The sequence below is a fragment of the Corythoichthys intestinalis genome, chromosome 3, assembly GCF_030265065.1.
Source record: "Corythoichthys intestinalis isolate RoL2023-P3 chromosome 3, ASM3026506v1, whole genome shotgun sequence".
NCBI lineage: Eukaryota > Metazoa > Chordata > Actinopteri > Syngnathiformes > Syngnathidae > Corythoichthys > Corythoichthys intestinalis.
The window spans coordinates 10,511,462-10,534,758 of record NC_080397.1 but is presented as its reverse complement, the minus strand read 5'-3'; the positions used below and the strand labels follow the sequence as shown (position 1 = coordinate 10,534,758).

General features: G+C 38.4%; 1 protein-coding gene across 2 annotated transcripts in view; it reads left to right on the top strand.

The window, feature by feature from the left end:
* adamts3 (ADAM metallopeptidase with thrombospondin type 1 motif, 3) overlaps positions 1–23,297 on the top strand; it is a 278,467-nt gene that overhangs the window by 49,309 nt on the left and 205,861 nt on the right. For both annotated transcript variants that reach the window (XM_057832049.1, XM_057832048.1), the window contains exon 4: positions 4,269–4,425. In XM_057832049.1, coding sequence (XP_057688032.1) covers positions 4,269–4,425 — 157 coding nt within the window. The remainder of the gene's footprint in view (positions 1–4,268; positions 4,426–23,297) is intronic.

Genomic DNA, 23,297 nt, shown 5'->3' with positions numbered 1-23,297 from the left:
GACGACCCGGTTGTTGAATGTCTTAGCGGATCGGCAAACCGCCCGGCGGAGAGCAATTTACAGTTCGTTCCCCAGAGGAGGGTGGCTGGAGCTAACGCAGCTAACGTGCTGCTGCTAATGCATTCGGAGAGCTTTTTACATGCCTATCAATGATCAAACGTAAGTAGTCCTTCATTTAAAGGAAGTTTGTAGTGTTTACTTTGTAATCGCTGTATTCGTATTTGACATAATACAAAACAAGATGTTTACTCACTTCATCGTAAGTCCAATGGTCCCACAGTAAATATCCACGGTGAATGGGAACCTTTTGAAACTCCAAAAAGGCGCATACGCCTCTCCCTCATACAGAATGATTTTTCCGCAGTCGTTTGGCTGGCGTGATGCGAAAAATAAACGTATTAATCCGCAAAATCAGCTAAATCCTTCGTCATCATACACAACAGTACACTGTAGCATGAAGAGGACGTCTTCTACCGTACACGTCACAGCGCCCTCCTCCTTAATGCAAGACCGAAGCCGGAAGTCACTCATTTTCCTGGCGCGGGATTAAAAAAACTAAATAAATATAGCGATCGCTTCCACACATATCCAAGCGGTTCATATCATTCAGGAGCATAAAATACCGAGTGTATTATGAAATAAACATGCTTTTTCGTGTCACAGGCACTTTAAGCCAATAAAAGGCGCAGTCCAATGAACGCTTGTGTCCGCTCGCATTTCTCTGCCTTTTCGCTCTCAATGTGCTAAAACGGCGTCATTGTAAACTGTTTGAGGCAACGCATGAACAGGTCGTTCCATGTGTGCGTTAATTGCGTCAAATATTTTAACGTGATTAATTTAAAAAAATGTATTACTGCCCGTTGACGCGATAAATTTGACAGCACTAATATAAATAGATACATTTCTATGCATTTTAGGAGTTATGGGGATGTCCCTTTTTTTCGTCACCTGTACGGCTTTGGGCGTGTGGGAAGCATCCCTTTTTTCTATTTCTGAAAGGTGACAACCCTACTTTTGAAATTCAAATTACTGCGGCATTTCTTTCAGTAAAAGCCAATAAAAGTACAGTAGACGAAGTGAGCTGACCTTTCTCTTTGCGTTCGTTCACGTTTCGTCTTCAAATGTTTTATCAGGTTCGAGGTATTGAAACTGGCCGATTTAACTCCACCTCTCGAAACTTTCAGGCCGCAAATCTTGCATGCTGTTAGTGTACGCGACAGATTCTAAACTGAAATATGTCCAGACCGCCGTCATATTCCTATCCTTGTTAGTTTTTCCTGCATATGAAAAAGCTGCCCCGGCATTGGTTAAGAGCAGCCATTGGCCCGCTTTAATTGGTCTGGAGCTGGCCAATAGCGCTAGCTGCTTGGCATGCAAAGTGATCACGTGTCATCACACAACACAGTGTAGTGAGCGTCAGGAGAAAAAAGGTTGCGGTCAAGTGTTTAATACTGGACCGGTAAATGGTATGGGCGCCCTCTTTGTTGGTACTCACTGATACTACCATTTCGGGCCAGATCGCCCCCCCCCCTTGCCGATACTGGTATCGGTATCAGTGCATCTTTAGTTGTGGGGCACTTACAGGTCACTTTCTGTGGAATTTTGGGCATAACTGTGACCCGTATTGTTCACTGGTCACATCCTATTAATCTTGTGTTTGTTTCACTTCCTGTTGATTTAGGGTCACTTACAGGTCACTCTCTAATGATTTTTGGGCATTTCTGTTTCATGTCCTGTTAATGGGTCACGCCCTGTGGTTTTTTGGGCACCTATGGGTTTTGTTAATTTTTGGGCACATTCTGAGTTTTGGGCCTATCTGGATCATGTATGGTTCATTGGTCACTTCCTGTTGATCTTGTGGTTGTTTCCGAATAGCTTCCTTTTGGGTCGCTTTTTGTGTTGGGGCACTTGCTGGTTACTTTCAGTTGTTTTTGGGGCACTTTCGGGTCATTTGTTTATAGTTTTTAGTCCTTTTCTGATTATTTTCCAGAATTCCTAGGTTGATAATGAAATAATAATAAAAAGTTGACAATCACTTTATTGATGTTTGGGTGTATCTGGGTCACATATTGTTCGTTGGGGGATTCATGTTGATTTTTGGACAGTTTGGGGTCACTTCCTGTTGATTTACGGTACCTTCCTCTTGGTTGTGGAGCACTTACAGGTCACTTTCTCATTTTTGGGTATTTTTGTCTCACAATTTGTTCATTAGTCACTTCCTGTTGACCTCGTGGTTGTTTCCTGATCACTTCTTGTTGATTTTGGGTCGCTTTCTTTCGGTTTTGAGGCACTTGCAGGTGACTTCCTGTTGTTTTTTGGCCACTTACGGGTCATTTGTTTTTTAGTAATTTTCTGATGACTTTTCTGAATTCTTAGGTTGATAATAAAATAAATATTAATAATAAAAGTTGATAATAAAAACACTTTCTGATGATTTTTGAGCATATCTAGGTCACATATTGTTCATTGGTTATTTCCTGTTGATAATGTTTTTTTCTGGGACGTTTTCTGTTGAATTAGGGTCACTTATGGGTCTTTTGTTTGTTTGTTTTTAAAGTAATTTTCTGATGATTTTGCATCCATGTATGATTACATCCCTAATTGCTAAATTAAACTAGCTTGAGGGAATCTAACATCTTCAGATAGCCCTTGTTAGTCTGACTGTCAAGTTATTTCTGTATGAGAGCAGAGAGACTTTTCACACATTTCTCCGCAAAAGTCGGGAATGCAAATGTGTCAAACTGGCGAAAGCTATACGTGGGTGCTCGAGACCTTGAAGTGGCATTAACGGCTTTTTCAGCCACTCGCTGCTCCCGAGGGAAATGTCCGTCTTTCGCCCGCTAAATGCTCCATTATGTATAGGACGAACACGCTGAGTGTTCATGAACAGATCTTTTTGACTGCATATCAACCATTTCTAAGTCACTGCACTAAAACATCCCACCACTAGGGGGCGAGACAAAATGACAACTCCATGCTATCCAAGGTTATGTATTGAAATCTGTACGTCTGTGTTCAAGACAAGTTCTTGACTGACTTGATGGCGACAAACATCGAATCCAATTGAACTGGAAGTGCTCGCTTTAAATGAATGAATGTTCAGAAGCATGATTGGACGCCACATACTTGGACGTCTATCATTTTTAATGCAACCAAAGTGTAAAGAGCAGAGAAAGGGATTATTAAACTTGGAGGATATGTTTACAATATTTTTATACATATATAAATTTTATGTACTGTATATAAAAAATGGGAAGGTAATTCAATTTCGGGTCATTAGATGAAAGGTCTAAGGTTCCAGAGGTCAGAAAAGGATTTTTGCGATAATTTGATAAAGTATTACCTTGTTAAAAACAAATTTCCTGGGTAGGTGATATGATAACAAAAGGTCAAAGGTCAAATAACTGGACATCTATCATTGGCAATGGCACTGAAAGAGTTCAGATCGAAGAGCAGGTAACGATCAGACTTGCAGAATATGTTGGCAATATGAAACCGAAGAGGTGATTCAATTTTGGGGTCATGACGTCCAAGGTCCCAGAGGTCAGAAAAAAATTTTCACGATAATTTGATTATAGATTAGCCTATTAAACTCAAATTTGCAGGGTAGGGAATATGATGAGAAGGGAAACGATCAAAAGTCAAATGATTGGTCGTCCATCATTGTCAAGGGCACTGAAAGTATTCAGAACAAAGAAGGGGATTACTGGCAGACTTGCAGTATTTGTTGGAAATATCAAACTGAAGAGGTGATTCAATTTTGGGGTCATAATGTTAAAGGTCACAGAGGTTAGAAAATTTTTGTGATAACTTGATAACGGGTTAGCCTATTTAACTCAAATTTTCAGGGGCGGATACGATGAGAAGAGAAAGTGTCAAAGGTCACAGTGGTCAGAAATGTGGCGACACTGAATTTGGATGCTGAGGCATCAATGCTCCTAGTTACTTGATACCATGACTTTTTTTTTCTACATTATTTTGTTTTCTCAATTTTTATATGAAGTTAAAAATCTTTTAAAATTTTTTATGAGATTGCTATTTTTCTTATTCAGGTTTTTCTCTTTTGTTTTCTGCTAATGAAGAGTTGTTTTTATTTTTATTTTAAACATCACTTAAAAAAAATAAAAAATAAAATAAAAAAACAACAACATTGGCTGCCATGGTGCTATTTCGACACATTGCTATCGATGGTCACCAATGAGTTAATTTCATGCCTGCAATGCACAGTTTTTAATTCAAATTGTGTCCTTTCTCATTGTGCATGCCAGGCCGGAATGATCCGCACCGATGCAGATGAATACTTTATTGAACCTTTGGAAAGAGGGACCCAGGAGCTAGAGAACCAGGGAAGAGTCCACGTGGTCTACCGCAGGTCGGCCTTGTTACGAGGTCCCTCCGACATCTCCGTGGACTACCACGCACCAGGTAGGATGCGTCCGCTCATAACGACCGCACTTTCAGAAAATGGTTGCCAACCACCTCGCTTGAATTGCATTTTTGGAAAGTTTTTGTCAAATTTATACTGCCAGCTAATGAATTGTAGGTGTAATGCAGTTGTGACACTTCTAGTCTCTCTGTTGAAATCTGCTGATGACAGCCAATGACAGTGCAAGATGGTTTCTTGATTCATTAATTTTTTTTCTAATGCTGCCCGGTCTCAAAATATCACTTAAATATACAGGCAGTCCTCGGGTTATGACGGACCCGACTTACGCAATTCAACGCCTGAGTCTCGTCGTTTTATTTTTAAATTTTTTTTTTTATGTTTACTTTTGTTTTGTGATGCATGCTTTTATTTTGGAGCAGGAAGCGTAGAACAGGAAGCGAGCGCAGGTACAGACGCGGCCACCACGCACACGCACAGACAGAGCAGCCGAGTGACAGAGGTGACAGCATGCGCTCACATTTGTTGCTTGTGAAGCATCCAGAGGCGACGGCTGTATATAATACCCATTTTGTACTGTTTATTGTACGTTCTTAATTGTGGTCAAATACTTGAAGCGAGTTTATTTGATTGTTTTTGATGATGTGCAGACGCTGATACATGCTAATCGTTTGTTATTGCTGTATCAGCAGCTACTTGTAAACGCAAATTTGAATTGCTGTTATTGAAGATAAGACTTTGTTGATGTCATGAGCAGCTGAGTAAAGTCAGCAAACCACACGTTGGTCACACATCGTAATTTCAGAGCTTAGCTCACTGTCGAGCTAGGACTTAGCTCCAACATCTTGGCGAAAACAGTATAATACATGTTTATGGATAGTTTTTTTTTTTTTTTTTAATTTAGAGGGTGTTCTGGGGTATTTAAAGGGTTAATTCCAATTTACGCAGAAATCCAGGTTTCATTGTCAGCACAGGAACGGAACTATTTCATAAACTGGGAATTACCTGTATATGCATCGAATTTAGACCCCATTTTTAAAAAATTGTTTGCCTGGTGCCTGAATAATTACATTAATTGCAGACTTATTGTTGCCTAAATGTTCCGGGTTGGCCAATGAAAGAAGGGCGGTCGGAGTTTTTTTTTTTTTAACCCGTTACAGTATAGGGCAAGCTGCATCGTAATTATATATACACCGTATGCTTAATTATGATGTAAATCACGTCAACAGGCCTCTACAGGGTAACCCCCCCCCACCCCCCAAAAAGAACCAAATTTGGACAAGCGACATCTTTTTTTTCCCCGTCGGATTTAAGAGACTGCAGCTGCAACTAGTTTATTTTTATGATGTATAATGTTAAAAAAAAAAAAGACATTATACATTATAATATGTAATATAAAATTATATATAATTATATAACTATTTCAATTAAAAATCTGAAATATAGTAGTAATAGCTACTAATCTGTGACAATAGGCATCAAGGTTAATCCTTCTTTTTAGTAGTTATTATAAATGAGTAAATTGATAAATTAAAAAATATATATAATGTAAACATTAAGAACCCTCTTGTTATGACCTCCAATAATACCATTAAAAAAAAAAAAAAATCATAGTAGTTAACTCATTGCTTGCCATTGATAACAATGGCGATCCAATTCATTTAAACTTGCTGTTTCAGAGCCATTGATGGTGCTACACTTCCAATCCATTTTGACATTCAATTATTTGCCCCTCTCAGTCGAAATGGATTGAACGTCTAGCGCCGTCAATGGCAGTGAAGGAATTAAATAAGAAGCAGTGGAAGGATAATAAAGTGTTTTAGAATAAAATACTTAAACCACAAATTTTAATATGTCAACTGCTGTCTTACTCTTGCTTAATACATGCAAGTAACTGTCATTTAGGGGATAAAAGACACCGCCGGTGTTGAATTCCACATCTTTCATGGCAGATAAACACATAGCGAGAAAATATTCCACACAGATAAGCAGCAAGCTGTAACAGGCTGCTAATTTCCTGGTCTCCCATTAAGCAGTCTTTGCATAATTTAGCAGAAACAAGGATGTTGGAACAGCTTGTGCTACGAAAGTGAAATGAAAATATTCCTTCAAGTTCACACCAAAAAGATTGCATGTCAACATGTTTGCCTGACCACACTTTTGAATATATTACACCTACTCGGTGTCAATCGCACCTGAAGTTGAGAGGCCAAGGTGTTAAATGACACCTCTCTTTTGGTCTCACAATTTCCCAGATAGGTGCAGTTGACACTTGTATATATAGACAGGATGCACATCTCTTAGAGGAGATCACAATCTTTTGAATGTGTTTTTTTTTTTGTAATCGGTGATAAGATTTTCAGAGAAAAGCTTGGTGGATTGCAGCGTGAGCCTTTGGCTTTGGTTGCCGCCATTTATGGAAATGCACCCGTCGGGAGCCTGGATTTATTGTTTAATCCCTTTAGACTCTATCTCAGTAAATTTTCTCAATGCCAGACACGATATCGCACAGTTGATATTAGGGGTGTGACAATATATCCAAATGGAGATATATAGCGATACTTTGTATACAAAAATGCTATTTATATGCTGTATATGCTTAAAATGTGTATGTAAAGCCGATTGATGATATCACACACAGAGATGATTATTAACAATTAAATGTGTAAGTTAAAAAACGAGCAAACGTGTGCGCACACCTGTCTCTCAGACATTAAATATCAGGGCCCATCACTGTCCATCTCTAAAAGTAGTTTTAAAAAAAAAACATTTCCCCCCCCTGGCTTTTAACCCTATTTTATTTTATTATTATTATTATTTTTTTTATTCATCTTTTTTTTTGGCTTGCCTGCTTTTCACATCAGTACTTATGTTGTATGTTCCCTTCTTCAAATAATGAACATTATCTACTTGTAAATCGCCCATTATTGAAACAATAGAAAAACCAACCCCAACACTTTTGGTGCATTTGAGGAAGGTGGGAAGTCTCACTTATCCCACTCAGATGGTCCCAATTGCGACCTTAATGGGTTCCAAGCGAGTGTAAACAACAGAGATGCTTGATAGCGACAATTAGTTGTTTTTTATTTTGGCCATTTAAACGCATTTTGACCTCCAGCAAACCTGCCTTTTCATAAGCGAAAAGTAAGGAAAAATGACGGTTGAAATTAATTATATACACTGTAACTGCCTTCTTTAGTTACATCCTTGCTGAAAGGCAACATAAAAAATATAAATTCATTAAGCTAATTTACTGTATAACAAAAATACATGGCGCCTCAAACAAACTTAAATTAACTTCATTATTGTGCATTAATACGTTGACTTGAACACCATTTTGTCGAGAGACGTCATATGAAAGGAACTCGTAAAGTGGTACTTCTTTTCCCCCGACTTCGCAACTAGGATATCCCAGCTCGAGTGGCGTACCAATTATGATTTTTCCTGGTCGGAGGTTGGAAAAGTCCGACTTCCCACATTCCCCGAATGCAACACGAGCGTTGTTGTGACGTCATGAGCAGGCGCAGGCCCCCCAGCATATTTTGCACCCTTAGCGGATAGAGCAGGGGTCCCCAACCTTTTTTGCTCACGGAAAGGTGTTATTTGGGTCTTTTTTTCACGGACCGGTGTTCTGACAAATTTTGCAAACCATCAAAAATTGCAACGGTGTGGTTCTGCGCATGCGCGTAACGTTAAACATAGCTGCTCATTTTCTATGCTGTTTTTCTTTTTAAATTAATTATCTGTTAATTACCTGTTCAGCTGCTCACACACGGAGAATAGGAATCTGGGTGTCTTTATGGTCTGAACAGTTTTAATGTATCCCATTGGTGTTTGATATAGTCCTATTGTGGTTGTTCATTGTTTTATCTATTAGGAGAAAGGGGTTTGGGTCGGGTGCAAAAAGGAAGAAAGCAGACAGAAGAGGAGAAAAACAAACAAAAAAACTACTACTGCCTCTTCACATTTTTTGGAAAACGTTTTGATGAATCTCTGTTATTTTCTAACTTATTCTCTACCACTGATAGTGATGGGCGTCCAATCCATATTGACAGTCAAAGTGGATTGGACGCCCATCACCATCTGTGGCATAAGTCATAATGTATGGAAGCTGTAAACATGACTATTTTGTACGAAGAAAAAAAAAAACCCAAAACAACAACACTACGTAAACAAAAATGTGTATACAGCAGTTATCTAAATGATAGTTCAGGTAGCTTCTTCTCTAATTCCAAAAGCTTGCCTCAATTTTTTTCTGAAGACTGTGAATGTGAGTGCGTGAATGCTTGTTTGTCTGCGCGGCTGGCCGGTGGCCAGTTTAGGGCGTACCTCAACCACCTCTCGCCCAAAGCTGGGAAGGGCTCCAGCATGCCAACCAGAAAATATCAATACAAAAAAAAAAAAAAAAAAAAAAAGCTAAATGACTTCAAAGCTTTGTATATTTTCAAATGATCGCTTGGACGACATTCCTAGAAAATCTAGGTTGCCATTGCCTCAAATATTTGGTGCATCTAATTTAAATGTGTGACATTTGCTTGGCACAGGCAATTAAATCTGGCTTGTGTTATTTCTGAGTCACAATGATGGCTTGTCTTGACATTCAACTTCTTTCATACCAGGGATTGAACAAGGCTCCTGCTTTAATAAAATGATAATAATAATAAAAAAATAAAAATAAAAAAAACACTCGCACAATAGTGAACTTTTATATCGACCTTTAATGAAGATATTTCAAAAATTGCCAGCGCTATATAGTTTTTTTTAAATTTATTTTTTTTATTTTATTTGAAAAATGGCAGAGCCTTGTTAAATGATCATGTTTCAGTGCCACTAACAGTTATTTGTAAGTATATTGCGGAAAACACTCAGGTGACTTGAAGTTCTGCTCTGAGACCCCCAACTTGGCCAAATTTCAAAATTGTCCGATATCCATGTGTGATACATCATTGGAAAGCTTAAAATCTCAATTTTCTGGGGGAAGAAAAATTTTGAACAGAGGGGCATTTAAAAAAAAAAAAAAAAAAAATTAAACAGCAAAACCCTAACTGGAGGCGAGAGCACGCGAGAGCAGAATTAAATACGCCATGATTTTAATGAAATATTATCGTGTACTCACCTTGTTTCGATCCGAAAACTCCATGTAACGTGTATCACCGAGTGTGAAGACACAGCTGTGAATCGCCTCAGCCAGATTTTTTTTTTTTAATTGAATGAGTGAAACCAGGTTGATATAACAATGGTCGCGATGCAGAAATCGCAGACAACAAGGAGTAGTTGAGATTTTCTTTTTCATATAGATAGTTACCCTTTTAAACATTATTTTTCAATTTTTCTTTGTTTGGATCGATTATTTATGATCTAACATATCGTGGAAAATAGGAATGTAACAAAAAAATACAATTAAGCGATAGTTATGAGGTAGATATCGTGACTTTTTTACAGACGCCAAATTTTTCATTTTGACATAATTTGTTTAAAAGTTTAAAATATGCGAGCGAATAATTTTTTAAAGTCGTTTTCTTTTTTTAAACTAAATATTAGACATCAATTAATGATTCTAAGCTAAAAATGACAGAAATTTTGAATCATAAATAATTACTTATCTTCTTTTTATGGCTAGGTTGAAACAAAAGCGGTTACGCGACGTCTGTAAACGGGGGTTTCCAGGGTAAAACGGACAAATTAAAAATAGTTTGGGGCATAATGCGCCATGAATCTGCTTTGGCAGCATATAGACATACTGTATTGTTCTATACAACACAAAGTTGTTTTGGCTGAAAATACAGCAGTTTCTTTAAAAGAGGAGTGCAAGAGCAGAAACTGCTTTTTCAGTCTTGTCTGTGTTTTCCGCCATATGTAAAAAAATAAATAAAAAAAAAACAGCATTTTCGATACTAATATATAAATATAAATTAAATAAATGAATTCTTTTAGTGCTATTGAAGATGATATCTTAAAAATTAAATTAGAACTCTTTGAATTAGATGATCACTAGTAGATGTCCAATTCATTTAAAGTGGGAAGGATGGCAGCGAACGAATGTTTATTACTCTACTGCCAACCACTTAGCGCCCTCAATGGCAGCCAGTGACTTTTGTGATATTACATCTTTGACCACATGACCCCAAATTTTAATCCTATTTGGTTTCATATTACAAACATTTCATGCACATGTGATAGTATTCCCTTTATTTATTCTTGCGTTACTTTGAATGCAAACATATTTCTGACCTTCGTGACCTATGACCGCATAACCCCATAACTTAATTACATCTTCTGTTTCATGGTACAAACATTACTGCAAGTTTGACACTAGTCCCTTATTAGTTTTTCAATTGCACTGAAATGAGTTTCCCTGGCAGCCATCCAATCCATTTGAAGTGGGTAGGGATGGGAATCGATACGATTTTTACGATTCCGATTACATTATCGATACTGCTTAACGATTCAATTCTTTATCGATTCTCTTATCGATTCTAATTTGGGGAAAAAGAAGAACAAACGTTTTGATTGGCATCGAGTTTGTTTAATCAGAAGTCACAACCTTACAAACTCATAACAAGGTCAAAAGAGGCCCAAAGCCTCAATGTTAACTGTGGCAATAAGTGGCAAATGCACAAGAATGTGTAACATTTTACTGAAACATTTTTTCTCATAGAAATAAAAAATATTGGTATATATTGGCATATTGGTCATTGTTCTGCCTTTGGCAATATGTGTTAAAGTAGGGGTCCCCAAACTTTTTCCTGTGAGGGCCACATAACTTTCCATTCTCTGATGAGGGGCCGGGGTCAGTTTGTAACAGAAAAAGTGTGACGATTGCAGAAGTGCCTAAATGTAAAGAATTATTGTTTTTCAGAAAGCCACAATCAAATAACCCTTTCTGGATTCTTCATGGAACAAAAGTAAATAAAATAAAAATAATAATATAATATAATAATAATAATAACACTATTAATTAAATAGATAATAACGAAATAACCCTCTCTGAGTACCTCACAAAAAAAAGGGCAGGAAATAAATAACACTATTGAGAAAAAAAAAATTTCAAAATGCTCTCTGGTATTGCTCGACATACGATCGCATGGACATACGATCCTTTCAACATTTTCGAAACACGATGATTTACGTCAGCGTCGCAATTTCATTGTTTTCACGTCAGACGGACGCACAGCAGAGAGAAATCTACATGGATCCCAAGAAGATTGGTGCAGGCAGTAAAAAAAGGAAACACGTGACGCTAAGGATTGAAATTAAGATGGAAATGACAGAAAAGTATGAGCATGGTGTACGCGGCAGTGAACAGGCTCGACAATACGGCCGGAATATGTCAACGATCTCGACGGCCCTCCTCTGACCTCCGCTTGCCAGTCTTTATAAATTAGTTTATAAGTTGACAATTATTATTATTGTAACATTGGCAAGGAAGTCACCAACTTTGTCAGGTTTTTAATCATTTATTTCAGAACTTGTGCAACACAGCCAGTGTTGGGAATAACACCGTTATGAATAACGCCATTACATAACGGTGTTGTTTTTTTCCAGTAACTGGGTAATCTAACTAATTATTTTTTCCGCCGTTACAACGCCGTTACCGTTACTGACAGACAAAAGCGGTGCGTTACTTACCCTGAATAAATTGAAGAAAGTACCAACCGTAGCGCGTCTACTCTTCTCTGTTTATTCGTCATCCAAGACTTGGGGTGCGTTCAGGTTCGAGAATAGCGCACGTACTGTACTTCTTATGACTCCAGGCTCCAAACCTGTTCGTGCTCATTTAATTAGACAATGCTTTCCGAAGCTTGCTAGCGTTTCTGTGTTTGCTACACCTGAATACTAGCCTCGTTCCCATCCCCCACTGTCCGCTAGAAAGAATGCTGCTTCCATCTTGAGGACGGCAGACGCTTTGAGGGTGACGGGAGGAGTAGGGGGACGAGGCTACCTGAATGCACCCCATTGATAGATGCGATGGAAGTGATTGTGATTGGCTGAGGGTTAGAGTCATGTGTCATGGTAAGCCAATCAGAGCCGTGTTTTCACACACAAACCGGAACAGCGTGTGCGGCAAACACACGCAAAACAGATGCAGAGGGATATGATGGCAGAGCATTCAGAGGAAAATTTGTCCTTTACAAGGTGGAGATATGAACACTATTTCAAGTTGGTCGAAATTAAAAGAAAGAGCATGTAAAGTGTAATTTATGTCCCGGGGCGAAGCTTTTGTCGACATCTGTGGTAAGCTATTCAAATCTGCTGAAGCACCGAAGAACTACACACGCTACCACAAAACTAGTCGCGAAAAATCTTACTGTTTATTTTTGTTGCACTTCAAGTGTAGGATAAATCTGTTGCTGGTGAGGTGCAATAAATATTACAAGTTTCTATAACACAACTACAGTGGGGAAAACAAGTATTTGATACACTGTCAATGGGTTTTCCCATTGGCAGTGTATCAAATATTTCTTCTCCCCACTGTACCGGTCTGTTCTTCTCTATTCAACTGACTCGAATATTGCTCAGAAAATTTCAAATTCTTTGACATACAACAACTTCTTTTTAAAGTAACAGAAATAGTTACTTTCCCTGGTAACTAGTTACTTTTACTAAAGAGTAATTCAGTTACTAACTCAGTTACTTTTTGGAAGAGTAGTCAGTAACTATAACTAATTACTTTTTTAAAGTAACGTGCCCAACACTGAACACAACACAGCTACTGTCCACGGTAGCCGACGGCAACAACAACATAAAAAGAGAAAGTAAAAACTCTTCTGCACTTCGTCGGTCACACGGTGAGCTCAGGAACAGCATGCAAAACACAACCGCCACATTAGGACCTGATTCGTTACATTGTAATAATAATTATGATTTGTATGTATAGTTTATTTGTTTTGCTGTTTGTAATTGTAATTGTACATGCAGTATTTATGAAGGATTTAGAGTGGAACTAATTAATCGAATTATAATGTATTCTTATGGGAAAATCCTGCTTGACATACGACCATTTCGACGGTCCTGGACCAAATTAAATTCATATGTAGTGGTACCACTGTACAAACATATCATGCAAATTTGATAGTAATCCCTTTATTCATTATTGAATTTTAAGATAACACTTGATTGAGTCCCCAAATTCAGGTATTGCAGCAGCATAAAAACAGCATACAGCCAACATATTTATGACCTCTGTGACCTTTGGCCACCTAACCCCAAAACTTAATTACCTTTTCTGTTTCATATTACAAATATGTTCTGCAAGTTTGATAACACAAGAGATCATCTAGAACGTAAACATACAAACAAATCCTCTGGGTTGAACGTCTATAGCTGTTCATGCCAGCCAACCAGTTAACTTCAGTCGCCATTATGCATGCGGTGTTACATCCCACTCCTTAACCCTTCCTTCAAGGTCATGTCAGCTGTGGGAATTGCGCCGGTCGGGGCTCTCATCCTGCCAAACACGTAACGAGAGTCTTATTCCTTGCTTGGTTGTTCAGCTCGGAACATCCCGCCGGCACGCCCTGAAGCAAAACAAGGGTGTTTGTCCGTCAAACAAACGAGCGCCACGCCAAGCGCCAATCAAAGCAAACAGTGTAGCGGTCGGGGGGGATTACGCCAGGCGAGGTGTTAATCGCCGGGCCCATTGTTTTTTGATCGGGAACGGATTACACTGTGGTGGAAGTGACTCACTTTTCTTCGATGTATTGAACAAATGTTTCCAGCTCGATATTATTATTTTTTTTGTTACACTTGTCCTGTTCAGCCGCTTAGACGCTCAGAATGACGATGTTTTTTCATTCGCTGCCCTGCCCCTGCAAATGGATTGGACGTCTAGCGCCGTTAATAGCAGACAATTAGTAAATCGCAGATGCTTTGACATTGAGAAAATATTCTTTCAAAAAATCGGTTGAGAAATAAACTAGATAGGACTTAATTTTAATATCAACACAGACTTTGATGAGAACTTCGACCATACCAACATGGCTTTCCTGATGTGTTGGTAAGGGCAATTAAAGATCTTTTCATTACAGGTGCAACAATTAACCGATTAATCGACAACTATTTGATAACCATTTATCAGTTTAGGACCTTCTTCATTTTAAACCCATCTAAATTCTTGAAATTATAACATATTTACAACTTGTGACTTGTAAATATCAGATTTCTTCAATATATTTTTGCTAAGTCAAAGTAGGACCATGAAAAAAAAATCTGCTTTGACTTTGGAAACCAACAATTCACATTTTTGCCAATTTTCGGACATCTTACAGTGTAAAGTAGCTTCATCATAAGGCTGCAACAACTAATCGATAAAACTGATGAATAAAGTAGTTGCAAACATATTTGGTAATCGATTTCTGCCAGTAGCTATGAGCAGTCCCGTTTGGGTCCTTGTTTGTGTGTAACTTGAGGGTGCGCCAGTGATTAGAACAAGAGAGTGAGTTCCCTGCTACACTCAGGTTGGGCTGCTGAATCAATAATATTACAATGTATCGAGAGTTAAATTGGCTTGTGTGTTGTTAGATCCAGTGTGCCTCCGTCAGAGGTGAGTAAATGAAGCCAATTGTATTGTTTGTATTTGTTGATGAGACGTTACTACTTAGCACGGAGTGTTAAGCTAGTTAGCGATTATGCTAATCAGTGTCTTAAGTGTCCGTTTGTATTGTGTTTTGGAGAACCATATTAGCACTTGAGTTATCTCATTTATTTTTATAAAGACACAACAAACATAAACCCATTTATATAACAGCTTTTATAATCTCCTTTCAACATAGACTCCCATTCAAACTGTAAATTGTCATACAAGAGTGTGCTTTGAAATTGGATATGGATTGAATTTATGAAGAACTGATTCATTACAGTCTGCCTCCTCATTCGATTTTTTTTTTGTTTAGTTTGTTTAAAGAAAATAAATGAGGCATTAACACAATTTATATCAGCGCTTTGCCCACAACAAACAATGTGTCCATCATCAGCACTTTTTTAATTTGAATGAACAGGACTTTTGTCTGATTTTTGTACTGAGAAATTCTTTTGATGTTTTATACTCAGAACCTTGATTAAAAACTTTAACACGTTTTATGTATTTAAAACAGTACAGTCGTAGACTACAGTTAAGTCAGGATCAGGAAGCTGTAATAAAATATTATTTTGTAAGGAAATAGTCATCCATTTTGTCTTCATTGTTACTTATCACATGCCTAAAACAACTTCAAGGTAAATGAAGGTAATTAAAAATAACTGTCTGCCGTCAATGGCAGACAATTAGGAAATGAATGCTTCGACTTTAAGAAAAGTATCTTCGAAAAAATAGTTTCAGCTAAGTTAAAGGGATTCTCGAATCGAAAGGCTTGTAGTTCTTGAAAGATAAACACTATTATGATTTAAAATAATTTGATATTGTAACCCCCTCCTAATGCTTTCGTTTTTATACAATTTGTAAAATTAGTTTAACTACTAGGTCGTCATTGTTGTTGACGTCGCAGGGCAGTGACGTCACAGGGCATTTACAGGTAATTTCCTGTTGAGTTTGATTCACTGCCTATTCATTTGGGTGATTCCCAGGTCACTTCCTGTTCTGTAACTAAAAATAAACAGGAAGTGACCCATAAAATACTCCCAAATCAACGGGAAGTAACTGAAAATCAGCAGAAAAATGATCTTAAATGGCCCAAAATTACCTCAATGGCTGCCACTGACGGCCATCGACGTTCAATCCGTTTGAAGTGAGAGGGATGGCAGCGAATGAACATTTGTTCATTCGCTGCCACCCTCCCAGTTCAAATGGATTGGACGTCTACTAGTGAAAAACTCATTCCAATTCACAGCAGAAACTTGTTTTTCTGTTTATTAGTTGTTTGTAGAATATGCTAGAATGATTTTCTGACCAGTGTATCAATAACCGTTGTAACGCCATATCATCAGATCATCGTTATCGTGAGCTTTGTATCACAAATCGCATCGTATCGCGAGGTACCAAGAGGTTCCCACTCCTAGTTGTAACCATTACTAAAGTTGCATTTCTAACAAGCGGAGTTTAGTTTGGCTTGTTTTTCCATCACCCCATATACCACTGTGATGTCAGGATGGAGGAGCCGCGCTTTCCAGTCATGAGGATTTTTGATTGTCATTCAGACAGCGCGAGCCGATGATAAAATGTTTCCCCGCCTTTAGACCTTCACCAGGCAGGCAGACACCAAAGCATTTGGGGCATATTTCACCTTGACACCCGCTGGCGGGAATTGATGCCTCTCCTCGCTTTTAAATGCGCCCGCTGAAGCGAGACGCACGGTCCCTTTTCACTATTTCTTCTCACGGGCCCCGAAAAGATTCCTTTTTTCCCTCCAGACGTTAAAAACAGAAGCTGACAGACGGTCGGCAAAACCACATGCCATCTGCTTGGAGGTGAAGCGAAAAGACTGTAGGGGGGTTTTGCCGTTGAAAATGTTATTCTCGATGACACCGGTTTAATGAGGGAAAAAAAGGTTACTGAACAGGACATAATATAAAATGTGACTTTTAACTCTACATAACTTCTGTAACTCTACAGACTGTAACCTAGATTCATTTGAATCTTTTTGAGCTTGAACTTGAAATTTCAAGTTATTGATGGAAGTTATGCAAGTTATGGATGAAAACTCATAATTTTAAGTGAACTGGATTTAAAATTACTGTTATTTTTGCACTCTCAGTCACACCAGACTACAGCCCACGCACTTCAAATTTGGCACGAAAACGGCATTTGTTCATCGATAAACCGCACTGGACTCCACACTCCATCTGTCCTCACAGTATTATGGGATATTTACACCAAAAGATATTACCCGGTAACACTTTATTTGACAGCGGTATCATACGACTGTCATAAGACTACCGGGAAGCTTTGAGAACCAATTGGCTGCAAAGCTTAATTGTTTCAAGAAGCTTCATTCGGCCGTCACTGCTCCCTTGAAGGAGACAGTCAACCTCCGCTGCCACCTGCTGTCAACAGTGTTGTCGTTCAACATGCCTCCTAGCATGCATTGCGGTGCTAACGATGTAAATAACAATCAAAATTCATGTTCTGTGCTAATTATTTCTTCAGTTACTGTTCCAGTTGTTTCATTAATTGCTAGTTATGGTAATTGGTGACACTTTGACAGTGGTGCTAAAAGCCTGTCATTAAACAATCTTAATTATGACATGACATGTCATGAGAGTTAATGAATGCTTATAACAGATGTCCATTATTTTTATCCGGCAAATAATCTCACTTTTGAATGGATGTAAAAGATCCAGCTGCACATAAATGGAGTTAGTGACAGAAGACACATATGTCATAAGCATTCAGTGATGCACATGATAGTGTCATGTCATAATTATGACGGTATTATGACAGTCTTATGACGCCGCTGTCAAATGAAGTGTTACCTAATAACCCAAATAAATCAACAAATAAACCGCACTGGACTATAAGCCTCAGGACTCGAAATTAAGGAAAAAAGTAGCATTTTATAGTCCGAAAATTACAGTAAGTATACTGTATATCAGTTCATTGAGAGATGGTGGTCTTTCAATGAGTAGAAGCACAAAGTGTGTACTCCTGTGAGTGCTTTGTGATGGTGGAGGGGTTCAGTGGCACCCGCCGCTCGGCAGGGAAAGAAACTACAGTGGCAGAAGTCAAGTCTGCAAACACAATCAGGTACAATAGGAAAAAACATCAGAAATAGAAGTTCGATTTTTCGATGGTTGTTTTCAACAAAGGAAGTGTTGCTAGGATGATTATGAAAGGCTTCAACTCAGAACAACGGAATGACAATTGAAAAATGCCTGCTGCGGATGTTAATAATATGGCAAGATCACTGATTTGCTCATTTCGCTGTCAACCAAAAGGGAATTCAGCCGCAAACGGATCATCCAATCATCATGCAGAGAATCGTCCGGGCCAGGCGAGCCCCGCCCACTACCCCTAGACCTCTAGAGATGCACGGCGTACGATGGATGGGATGGACCCAGTGTTTAGCCAATGGCTCATCTCGTTTTGCTGTAGTGGAACACTGTAACCAATGTGACAAGTGATAAGAAGCTTATTCTGAACAAAAGTTGAGCGTGATGTAGCGCATATTTATTCAATGACATGTACACACAACAGTATACATTTGATAAATTATTTTTTTGGGCATTTTGGGAGGGCTGAGCTTCCCTTGCAGTCTTAGAGCAATTGCCTCTGGTACACGTATATACTTTAATTGAATACTGCCAGTCCAGGTCACATTGATATCAAAAACACCTATTGATGGCAATAGTCCAATCCATTTCCAGCCCCTCACAGTTAAAATACATTGGACATCCATTGCCGTCAATGGTGGCCAAAGAGTTAAGCTATGTGAGGTCACCAAAAATAAATCTATAGGCACGCAGGGTCGACCATATCAATAGCCGGGTGGCCCGGACGTACATTTAAAACCGTCAGGGCCACCAAAATGCTTCAACCACTGGCCCAGTGGGGCCAGTAAAAACAATGTGTCGATTTATTAAAAATAAATGAAAAATATTATTTTACTTTAATTCCCAGTGGTTCCGTGTTTTCATGACGTTACGCTAACCCGCTCAAAGACAGCTTTTACGGTCTATGCAGCAGTCGTTGCTCTCCGTGGGGCGTAAACACATCTCATTCTCCCGCTCGCTCCCACGTGAATGCGCGCAACCTGATTACTGATGCTGATTGATTGTCAGTACCCATCCAATGTTATACTACTAGACGACATGTTTCTGAAACCCCCAGCATCCGGCCAAGTACCAGGGGAAAAAAAAAAAAACAACTCATGAAAGTCACCAGAGTAGTTGAGGGAAAGCGAAATCCAATATGAAAAGAAAAAGGAAAGTTTCAGACCCAGTGGCAAGCCCGCTGGAATTGGCTCGGCTACGGTGAGACAAATAAAAAATAAAAAAAAATTTTTTTAAAGGTTTAATGTGAGGTGTGCAGATCAATGCCTACATATGCAGACAAGTAAGTTAGAAAAAAGTTAACGAGTATAAGATCTATGGTACAAACATAACACGTGTTAATTCATCTGCGTGACTACGGAGAAAATATCGTCATAACGACGGTCTAGCTTGAAAATCGTTAGCCATAATTGCCTTCGTCATCTCTTTGACTTCTAAACTGTTGATAAGACAACCGAGCCGGGGGAGACTTCCAGAGGGCTTTGCCCAGGCACGGGGCTCTACTGCAGGCCCGCCTCCCTCTGGAGCTCCCAAGAAAAATTTTTGGTGTGTGTTTGTTTCCTAAAAACAGTAAAATATGTGTGAGTGGCAGTGACGTGCGGTCAGGGGAGGCAGGGGAGGCAGAGCCTCACCTGTCATCATGACAAAAAAGTAATTATAGCATCAAATTTATATTAATATTTGTCCATTGCTCTTTATGTATGACTCATTTCAAACATTTTTTATAGTCAAAATCGCTGAATTTGCCTATTTCCTGTTCAAATAAAGAAATGAAACGAGAGGTGCGGCAGCAACGAGTAAAGCCTCACCTCTGAATGCGCAATCCATAACAAACTGGGTTGATACATGGAATTGGAGCGTGCTGGTTGCCGTACATCTGCATGTCGCCATTATAATGTTACCACATACGTTTATTTGACATGATTTTCCACAGTCTGGCTAATGTCTTTAACCCTTAAAGTTTAATGTTTGTTAGCGACGTATTTAGTTTTGTTGATTGGAAATAAAACCGCAGTGAAAAGGCACAGGTTGCGGCAGATAGTACTCTGCCGCACTGAAAGGGGGCATACGTGAAACTAGACTTTCCATCAAAAGTGGACGCGATTAACACAACACCGGAGCTAAAAGGTTTGCATCAAACTACGGCAAAGACGATAACTCCCGCTTTTCAAACGGACTGGTACACCCGAAAAGACTGGCTATGTGGCTGTCCTTCGAAAAATCGCCTTTGCTGCTTTCCCTGCCTTTTCTTCTCAACTTGTGCCAATGTCTGGACTAACACGAGATATTGTGACATTAAAAAACTACCACGAAGCCTCAGCAAACATGAGAGCTCGACCACTCACATTCAAAGCCTGATTGCTTTAAAAACTTTTGGAAGCTCAAGGATCGATTTGGCTTTGACGAACAGCGGAAGCTCAACGGTAGCATCCACAATTCTAAGGTAAAGGAAAACCGAAAGAGTTTGAAAGACCTCATCAATGCAACCTGCATCCTAGCTAAACAGGAGTTAACATTTCGTGGTAACGATGAGCGTGTAAGCTTTTCTAAACGTGGCATATATGTAGAACGATTACATGGTTTTGCTGAGAAAGATGAAAGGTTAGCTAGACATTTGGACACATCCACTGTGTTTTCTGGCTTGTCAAATAGAACACAGAACGATCTAATTGAAGCAATCCTCTCCATTGAGGCGGAGAGATTTTTTAAAGTAAAGGAAAATAAGGAGGACTTTTACAAAAAGGGCGTAGGTTTGCATAGGGACGGTAGGGACATAACACTACCAACTTTTCAGGATGCTAAAATGGTCCCCACCAACTTTTAAGCAACCTTACCTTTTTTGCATGATATAATGTTCAGTTATATAGAGAACTTAGATCTTTCAATAGTTCCATATGTTGTAAGGATAGAATTGACCCTACCATTATTAAGTGAATTATTTTCATTATGTTTATGTTTGCTAATAAAAACCAGATATTTATTCAGGAAGTTTTCAAAATGTTTCTTTAGTATTTTTTGAAAACAGAGGTTAGAATCGAACAGTGTATCATCTGAACCAATGCACGTAAAAGTTATTATCAGTAGATAAGGATTTATGTTGCATTGATCATTTTGCCTATTAATTAATTAATTAGGTTCATATACATGAGAAATGTGGCCCTTTGCCCCTTTCATCCAATCTGTTTGGTCTTATTAATGTCCCGTCCCCAGCAAAAAGTGTACCTACCTAACCCTAACCCTAACCCTAACCCTACCTACATGCAGGTTATGCTGTTATATCGCCCCTACGAATGTTGAGACCAAACCTAAGCCCTTCCAAAGTAACGCTAGTTTTTGTGGTGAAGGACAGGCACAAGACCACAAACAGTTTTCATTTCAATCTTATAAAAAAAAAAAAAAAAAAAAAAGAAGAGCTTAGATTAAGAAAAATACAATAGAATATTTAAAAACTACATTTCGGCCTTAAATAAAATATTCTTTGTTTTTCTTTTCAAACTTTTTGTTTAGCAATCTGTAATAAATTGATTAAAGTATCAGAATTAAAAGTTTTAAAAACAACTGAATATTTCACTAACGGTCAGAATTGAATTCTGTGGTTTTGTACACCACTCTTTACTCTCATTTATGTTGCATGAATTATAGAATTGCGACGGCCAACACATTGAGGGTGTAGAGCAAATGCATGTTATTTTCTTACTTTTACGTTTCGATAATATGTACCGTGTGTGCGTGTTTTGTGAAGAATGCTGATGAGATATGAAATAACCAGTAGCCAATTGAATAAGCTACCCTTTTTGGTTTATATATTTGGAAATCTGACACTAAAGGAGTCAGTGCCTCACCAACCATGAACCTCACCGCACGTCACTGGTAAGTGGTCAGTTTAGTCGATTTGGATTTAATCATGTTTCTGGTGGGCTTATTAGTGTTCCGGGTTGGTGCACGCCATAAAGAAACGAGTAAATGCTGACGCCACACGCCGGTTTGTTTCACGCCGACGTTTCATAAAAATAATAAAAATTATAAACATTTTAGCGCAAAACTCCCTGGTCATATAACCAATGGGCTCAAAATCCGTATTGGATGACAGCACTCCATTGACTGCATTAGTTAGGCTACGCCTCTTGTTCATAAAGTATTCATTATTTAGAATTATGGATTATTTGCACTAGATTCATGTTTTTGCAACATTTTGCTGCACTTTTCATTAAATATACCGCAAAAAAATAAATGTGAATTATGTTATTCATGCAAATTGTTCTTATTCGAGACTATTGGGATCAATAACTGACGCGTTTACCTGGGCCAGTGGTTTTGATAGCAGGGTCAGTGAACTTAAAAAAAATTCCTAATTTCCGTTATTGTCTAACCCTGACATGGGAAACAAATACTTTATGTGTTTAATCTTTTTTTCCCCAATTTATTCCATTTTTTAAATTAAAATTTTGAAGCTGTATTTTTTGTTAACTGTGGCTTTATTAAATTCATCCATTTATTTATTACAGTTTCCATTGGTTAGATTTGTTGTTTTTTTTAATCCCCAAAATGGATCATTCAATTCATTCATTCATTTTATTTTAATTTATCTACGTACTTTTTTATTGGCCATCGCAAAGTACATGTGAGCAACACTAATACTACAATTGCATGTTAACTGGGGGGCGCAAAATATTGTCTCGTGAGCCGTTTGAGACCTATGTCCTATATTAATTTAAGGAAAAAACAATAATTCGTGCATGTAATTATTAATAGCTGAATGAACGCTCGCTCATTCGCCCCCGCCAGTCTAGATGGATTGAAAGTCTAGCGCTGTCAATGGCACCGAAAGATGAGCATTCGCAGCCAGTCCCCTACAGTGGGGCAAATAAGTATTTAGTCAACCACTAATCCTGCAAGTTTTCCCACTTGAAAATATTAGAGGCCTATAATTGTCAACATGGGTAAACTTCAACCATGAGAGAAAGAATGTGGGGAACAAAACAGAAAATCACACTGTTTGATTTTTAAAGAATTTATTTGCAAATCATGGTGGAAAATAAGTATTTGGTCAATACCAAAAGTTAATCTCAATACTTTGTTATGTAAACTTTGTTGGCAATAATGGAGGCCAAACGTTTTCTGTAACTCTTCACCAGCTTTTCATACACTGTTGCTGGTATTTTGGCCCATTCCTCCATGCAGATCTCCTCTAGAGCTGTGATGTTTTGGG